This window comes from Dendrobium catenatum, unplaced genomic scaffold (genome assembly GCF_001605985.2).
Source record: "Dendrobium catenatum unplaced genomic scaffold, ASM160598v2 fragScaff_scaffold_1608, whole genome shotgun sequence".
In the NCBI taxonomy this organism is placed as follows: Eukaryota; Viridiplantae; Streptophyta; class Magnoliopsida; order Asparagales; family Orchidaceae; genus Dendrobium; species Dendrobium catenatum.
The window spans coordinates 4162904-4171345 of NW_021320070.1; the positions used below are offsets into that span (position 1 = coordinate 4162904).

Below are 8442 nucleotides of genomic sequence, written 5' to 3' on the forward strand. Positions count from 1 at the left end.
TATAGTGATATTCATAGACGCATCAAATGAGACGGATTCATGTCAGCGGAGTTCGAGTCACATATTTTGGCTCATATGATGAATAAGCAAATAAATTTTGAGTCGGACCCCAACTTGAATTGACAGCTCCACTATAACCTTATCGGCCCTCACCACTGTCCACCTTCTCAACCCACATTAAAAGGTGGTGGATTTGATATGCATAAGCATTGAATATACATTGAGTTTGAAGCACAATGTAAATATTATGTAATTATTGTCTGTAAAATTTATAAGTCTTATCTCTTACTACTATGTTGTATAAGCCAATGGCAAAAAGAGCAAATTTAATGGTCCTTAATGATCCCAAAGAAAATACCTTTGGGAACTCATGACATATGATTTCGTGAGTTCAAGGTAATTTTTTTTTATAATTTTAAAATTGAATTTATTATTTAGAAAAACTATTTGCAGTAGCCTGGTATAATTTTAATTTATAATTTTTTTATAAATTTAAATTTATTCACAAATCTAAGGAGGATGCTCAGTTGGATGAGTGGCTTCTCTTAGAGATAGAACGCAAAATGAGTATATATGTGAATATGTTAGAGTAGCTATAGTGACAAATAAGATTAGAGATAGTTGCCTCAAATAGCTTGTGTGAGAGAGGATAAATTATTATGTGCGGATACAAACGACGTCTAGAGGTGAACGCGCCAAGTCACTTTTTTGTTGTGTACCGTAATTATGTACCGAGTGACATGGCACGTTCTAATTTGCCTCAGGACAGTCCGACGTATGCACAAAATAATTTATCGTGAGAGAGATGAGATGTCTAAGGATTTGCAGAAGCCCGATATAAGAATGATGACATACAAACAATCGATGCGACTTTACCGTAACAAGAGAGAGCCAACAACAAATAGCAATAAGAGGCAAGATGAACAAGATAGTAGGAGAAGAATAGAGTATATGAGAGAGAGAGAGAGAGAGAGAGAGAGAGAGAGAGAGAGAGAGAGAGAGAGAGAGAGAGAGAGAGAGATGAGATGTCAACTCCTTAATTTATGTGATTGCAACTGCTTTTTTCAATCATAGTAGTAAAGTTATTTTTTTCATGGCAACATCATAATTAATTTTATAAAAAGCTACAGTCATTCCAAACATAATTAATTTTTTTCAAACCAAAAAGAGACAAAAATAAGCAATGGGGTCCTTTATTAAAAAAAAAATCTGATAATTATATGATTGAAAATCAAAATCAAAGCTACATGAAGTTTAATAATCCTAACAGTCGCTCAGAACAGTGGTTCTCCCGCAATATGTTGTACTTATTCTGTTGATTTTGTATAATCCCAAATGCTATAATATAATAGGATATGCTTTGTCACCTCTTCAGGATGGCTTTGGCTTATGGGGTGTTAACTTCAGCGAACAATTCAGTCTTCCGGAAGCTACAGATCAAACTCTCGGTATTAATCTACATCTACATCTGACAAGAGAAATCATAGAGTTAGTTTGCTGATCATGAAAGTAACAACTAATGGGATTGCTCTAAGGTTTATCATCAAATCTAATTTATAGGCAATGGTTTCATGACAAATTTTGAAACTACTATATTTTTTTCCCAAAAAAAGGATTAATTATTCTGTTCGGACGCCGGATGGAAAAAATCGTCCAGTTTTGTCTCTGTGAACAGTAACTACGCTTTTACTGTTCATGCTGCATTTTTACTGTTTACAGAAATAAAACCGGAAGGTTCTTTCCGTCTGGTGTCTGATGCACTATAGATTTTTGTCCTCTTACAAGAAAATTCATCATGTTCAAACAAATTAGAATTTGACATTATCTCCGTCAGATGCAAATATATATCCTTTCATTCAGTTTAGAGTCACCTATGAATGTGAAAATTCTCGAAGGCTACAATGGGATGAAGTTAAGGGTTGATTATGAAGCCTTACCATAGTTTAGGTATACTTCTTATTCTTCTATTTGCTATAAGGGAGTCTTCCTTGCTGGTGAGGAAGGCCTTCTTTCCATTATGTTCTCGGCAGATGGACCCATTTCACGTACAAAATTAACAGACTCCGACAATCTGTTCAGAAGATTCACCAATGCAATGACTTCATTCCGTTGCAGCTGCAACTGAAACATAAAAAGAAATATTACCAGATCATCAGCTGCGCTGACAGTTTTGAATCCAAAATGAAGAAATAACTTGAGAAAAAAGTTTAAAAGATATCGTCTCTAGCTGCTGGATCAAAAAAAGAGCTGTGGAATGCTATTGATCAAGTTACTTTTGTATAATTATATGTTGAATCAAGGAGCCTAATTTTAGCTTCCATTTGGGACGGTTTTTTTACTGCTTTTTAAAGCAATTTTTTCGTACAAAAAATTTTAATTTTTATAGTAAAAAGCTGTTTTAAGAAGCAGTAAAAAAACCGTCACAAACGAAGCTCAAGTTATAGGCCTAAATGCAACTTAATCTTTAGCAGTATTTCCCAATAATCAAATCATGATAAAATTTACAACGACAGCAACAGAACATAGACATCAGTAAGGTGAACTCATATAAAAGTTGTGTATTTTTCAGCATTGATATCTTCATTTTTTTTCTTTTTCACTTTTGATGTTTGAATTACGCTTCACCACATTTCCAACAGCTCATGCATCAAATCATTAGAGAGGAAATTATAGAAAAAAGTGCTATACCGGTTGATTTAGATGGTTCTGGCCATTAACAGAGAAAAGGATCTTCAGTGCTGTTCCAAGACCAAGAACTTGGAGCTTTCCCCATAACCGGCATTTCTCACATCCAACGCAATCCATCAATGCACTACAAAATGATTATGAAATCAGAGATTGTAATATGTTTTATGATTCATTAATGTAATGTGAATATGGTAGATCTTATTGATTCAGAAGCATAAATAATCAGAGAAATTTAGAGGCACACCTGATGTTTCTGAATTGCTTCTGAATTTGCTGCTTTAGTTCAGGACTACTTTCACCCTGCCATAGCTTGGCCTCATCATATGGCACTGGACAAGCAGCCTGTAGCTCCGGATTGTAGACAAGTTGCCTAACAAGAGACTGCGTTTTCAGGTCTTCATCAGGATTACCTGTGCTATACTCTGCTTGTTCCAAATAATCTGCAGCCTGAAATTTTTTGTTTTTTAACCAACATACCATGATAAGAAAGCAAAGGTCGTGACTTGACAGAAAAAGAGAAAATTGTGAGAGCTAATTATTTGATATTTTTATATCAATATACATTTCAATTATTCCATATGAAAGTAAACCTAAAAAACTCACTGCATTAACAATAAGGATGGAAACAATATCAGAAAGAGAGAGGGAATTCACATCTGACTCCAAGTGGGAAGAAAATATCCAGGAGTTCGGTTCAAAATTTGAAGAGGTGACTGTTTAAAAGTATCTATCATGCGGAGTTAACTTGTAATAGCACATTTTGTTGAATGGCAATCTGATAGGAAATACTTGATTTCAAGTAGTTCCTAACCAAAACTGAAGCCGAACAAGGAGAAAACTGCTTTCTCCAACAGTGGACAGCAACTATGCGCAGGGAAAACAGTGAATATTGCGAGAATATTGAGAGACAACGCAAGCAAAGAAAGAAAAATACCTTTGTTGCAGCACGTAGAACAAACAAAAATGTAAAATACAAGTTTCTGACACGATCTGGGTATCTCAAAACACGTTCATACAACAATTCCAGATTTTGGCCCCACTGCAATTATGCAGATAAGTAAATGTCAGGTTATCTATAGTAATCAAAGATTTCTGTGCTAGTTAAAATATTGAGCTTAAGTTCAGGGACCATATTTGTAGCTTCATCAAGTAGATAATCTGAAGCAATGTGCACTGAGATCGAAGCATGCAATCCAGAAATCAACTTGTACAAAACTCTTTTCTCTGGACAAATTTCTCCAGAAGAATCTAAGGAATGTAGAAGCAAGAACAAAAGTTAACACTGAACAAATAATAGCATTAAAAATTTCTTATTCATATACAAAGGAACAACATATTAGTACTTTCTTCACATGGATTAAACATTGCCATATGGCTGATCATTTTAAGAAAAACATTAAATTTTGATAATTTTTTCCCTCAACTAACTTAAGCTGCTGCAGAGAGATTAAGCTAACAGAAGTAAAACCTATGTTAATGAAAGGGAAATTTATGGCCCATTTAAGTTGTCTTAATAAAAAATGAAATTTAACGTAAGAATCATGTTTTGAGCCATAGCCTGAAAGAATCCTTCCAATAATAATATTTTCTGCGCAATAAAATTATACAGAAAATAAGCCGAACAAAGTGTACAAAAAAAAAGCAGGATAAAAAATAAAAGTGATAAAAAGGTTTCATATCAGATTTTCTGCTCGATTCACCATAAAGATGCATCTAAAATACAGAGTAGAAGACAGAAGCATACTTGTCAAAAAAACTATAAAAATACAATTGTAATGCAAAAGGACAAATAAAGATTGAATAAAAAAATATTGACTATTTGAAGAAAATCCCCAAGTGCAAAAGTAAATTAAATAATTTGCAAGAAAATACAATTTCCACCATACAAAAACTTAAAAATTGATTGATTGAACTATCATGCTTCAACCCGATTAATTTTTCATTGATCAAGCATGTCAACAATTAGGAGTTTTCAGTCAGGCTTCGGCCTACGTTTTCAACAAAAAAAATAAAAATAAATAAATAAAACAAAGATGATGGTACTCAAAATTGCAGGTAGAATACGCCTACAAACTAACAGTCTAATATAGTGTCACTTACATCCTACTAGCTACATTATTCCAGCTGCAAAACAGGATGAAAGAACCTAAAAACACATCCAAAATCATCTTATTCAGACAACTTCTCCCTACTTTCTATGAGCTAGGCTTGTATTTAAAGAGAGGAAGCGATTAAGATCTTCTACTGCCATACATATTACAAGCTTAAAAATTAAGACGACTCTCTCTAATCTTATCATCCACTGGAGCTACTCCAACCTTTTCACGTATATGTTCATTTTGCATTCTATCTCTAAGAGTAAAGTCACTCATCCACTTGAGCATCCTTATCTCTGTAACACTTAATTTTTTGCTTCACTTTTAATGGCCAACATTCTGCACCATCTTACAAGCAAACAATGTCTAAAAATTTTAAATGGCATATGCTAAAAAAATATTGAAGAGTAAAAAATACATATATGAGCACAAATTGAAAGGAACTAACATCTTGGACAGTTTTCAGTGTAAATAGCATCCCATATCCTTCTAGCTGATGGGCCAACATAGCCGGTGTAGCGTTCAGGGTTTAGTTGGAGATTCACATACGTCATCTCAGCTGCCAAGAAATGTAATAGTAAAATCTGTATGCTATAAGAGTGATATAATTATAAAAATCCTAAAAAGTAGTGACACTATGCACTACCATTATCAGTTTCATCATCATTTGTCCATGGGTTGTCAATCACAACCCACCCTCTGAAAGCTTTTCTATCTAGTGTGCGGTCTACAACAGCTTCTGGTTTTCCCTCCTGACAGATGAGATCATCAGCTGAAAGCCCTGCAAAAGGCTTCTTGAATGGCTCTGGGAACTCATTATCAGGACACTCACAAACACTGCAATCACGAAGACGACACATCCCATCATCAGGCCAAAATGGGCAATCACACCACAATTTAACCTGTCAAAGCAAAATAAATAAACAAATAAAATGAATGGTTGAATAATATCCAAGATGCACATGAAAAGTCTTTTTTTATATAAAGTATAATTTTATAACGAGAAAATGAAATTAATACAACAAGAGCAATTAACTAAATCAGTAAGAATATGATAACTTCAAACAATTCATTTGAAGGCTGGTAAAAACAGGAGAGAGATAATAGTTTTTTTTTCCTTGATTCTTGAATCGACTGGTAAATATAATTTGAAACCTCCTATCCACAAAAGTCAAAACTCTTAGTGCTCTTATCTGAATCATAAGTCTGGCAAGCAGCCTTATCATCATTGTGCTCAAATATTAGATGGAGACGTGGTGTTGCAACAATAGGTGGACAAGGATCTATGATTATGCTTGTAGGTGCTGATGTGATAACCATCATAGGGCTAGCTTGAGCAGTCAGAAAAGCCACAAATCCCAAAGAAAAATCTAAAAAAATTTCAAATTTTGGTTGCAAATCTGATCTACTAGACAAGTTGCCTCCAAAATGTTAGGGGGTTGGATCTGATTATTTGATTGTACCATTGAGCCGGATAATTAAATTTACTTAGCTATGGATTTGTCCTAAAATAGTTAGCAAAATTATGTCAAAAAAACTTCTAGGATGAGTAATATGCAGAGATTCCTCCAAATTCAACCCTCTACCAATATGCACAAGTAGAAGAGCCAATCGACACCTCCTTTTCAAACTAAAAAGTAAAATATAGTTCAATTAGGACTCAAACTATAGATGCCCTTGAAAGACAAGCAGTAATATTACACACTTACAAAGGTTTGTCAAGCATAGAGTGGATTAGTTATAATAGTGTAAATGAAATCGTGAGAATATAATCCAAACTAGAGTGATGTGGTTCCTCAAAAGAGCCAAAATGGAGCGACCATTTTAGTATACATATAAAAAATCACTGATATAGACATTCAAGAAAAAAACTATGTAGCATGCATCTAAAGAAAGTTTAATCATAACTTGATGAGGGTCAATGAGTCCAACAGAATAATCGCCAACCAAATATAAAGCAAATAATTTTTTTTAAATGATCTCAAAGTTTGAGAGGCCTAACGTGAATTTTCAAACAATAAAAAAATAGAGAGACCAAGGAAGCTCTGGGATCACCTCTTCATTGAATAGGAGAGCGGGTTGCGCTGATATGAGAATAAAAGCTTATGGGGGAGTGATGTTGAATCTTGATAAAAAAATAGAGAGAAATGATTGTTTAAGGTAGAGGAATGAGCTTTTGAGTCATTCTTGCAAAAAAATAAGGAGGGTGGACATATAAAACATAGGATCCGAAGAAGAGGAAGCAGGAGAAGTCTCAATAAAACGAAGAGATAATAGGATAGGAGTGGGTGCCAAATTGGGAGTTCAAGGAAAATCCTAAAAGCAGCCAATGTGGGAGAAATAAAAGATGAAATCCATTGAGAAACGGACAACAGAGGAAGACAGATCAAAAGCGAAAGCTGAATGGGGCCTATAAAGTCATCTAGAGTCAAAGGAAGTGAATGAGCACAATGTTGAGAATGAGAGGAAGAGCAAAAAATCCATGGAAAGCGGGAAAGCAGTTCAAGAAGGCAACAAGATGACTCCAAGGCTATAAAATTGCATAAGTTTTGTGCATCTACATTTTTTTTTACATCAACTTTACTCTGAGGTTGGTTATTTTTATACTCAATTGCAAGCCTTTCTTTATTATGCTATTAACTTTATGTCTCCCCAAAATCTCATTCTTTATAATGGTAAATTTCTTGATTAGTTGTATGTGTATATTTGATATGCATCAAACCAAATAAAATTTGCTTCGATAGATCTTTTCTTGTTATTGTCACAAGTTCCTGATCCCTAAAAAAGTTGCTGGGTAGAAATTAAAAAAACCATACCCACCTGCTTGATCCATGCATCAAGAAACTCTATGAGTGAAACTCAACTCAAAATGTTCAAAACCTAAATCACAAACTAAACAGAAACATCCATAAAGAAAAAAAAATGAAAATATTCAAGAAACTTAAATCTAAGGAAAAACCTTGAAATACCGAAAGAAGGGTGTGGCCACTAGCTCCTGTAAAATGGGATGCAGCACCTCCTTGTTAAGAGAATCCACAGTTTCATAACCACAAGCACAGTCTTCCACGATACCCGTATACTTTCTCGAGTCCTGCAAACCAATGCCCCCAATCATGCTCGAACAAAAAACATAAGCATAAAAACAACGAAAATATGAACTAATTTCAATTTAAGTTTTGAGAAAAGCACCGCTAAGTCGCAGGCCTGCTTTGAAATTCGAAAGAAGAAGGCTCTCCTTGGGATCACCGCCGTGGCAATAAGAACAGAAAACAGAGCAGCCGCCGCCCAGCCCCACCGCCGGCACCTACCGCCGCCGATCCCATTCCCAGCAGCCTCCATTTTGCCCATTCCGGACGATACCCTGGTTGGCTCAAATAACTCCTATGGCGCTCGAGATGCCGACAAGAAACCCTTCCTTGTAGACGAAGGGGCCGTTTGGATGTATGATTTGAGCAGGCTTTAGCCTAAGGGGGTGTTTGGAATCGGATTTATTTCAAGTTTTTAGTAGGATTTAGGGTAAATCCAGCCAAACGCAAAAAAAGTCGCGGTAAATCCGGCAAATCCGGCAAATCCGTAAATCCGCTAAATCCCGGTAAATCCTAATCCCGCTAGAAGTCGGATATACGGGATACCTTCACAGCGAGCGAGCGAGCTCCCG

The 8442-nt window shown here is 35.3% G+C and overlaps 1 protein-coding gene across 1 annotated transcript; it reads right to left on the bottom strand.

Moving 5' to 3' along the window:
* Positions 1–1177: 1177 nt before the first annotated feature.
* Positions 1178–8292, bottom strand: LOC110102653 (endoplasmic reticulum oxidoreductin-1). Its single transcript, XM_028700919.1, has 10 exons — positions 7974–8292; positions 7744–7875; positions 5431–5686; positions 5233–5343; positions 3818–3936; positions 3623–3727; positions 2933–3135; positions 2689–2812; positions 1938–2121; positions 1178–1468 (listed from the first exon to the last, which is right to left on the bottom strand). Exons 1-9 carry the CDS (start codon positions 8130–8132, stop codon positions 1972–1974), a joined length of 1359 nt encoding a protein of 452 aa, XP_028556752.1. The 5' UTR covers positions 8133–8292; the 3' UTR covers positions 1178–1468; positions 1938–1971.
* Positions 8293–8442: the final 150 nt, after the last annotated feature.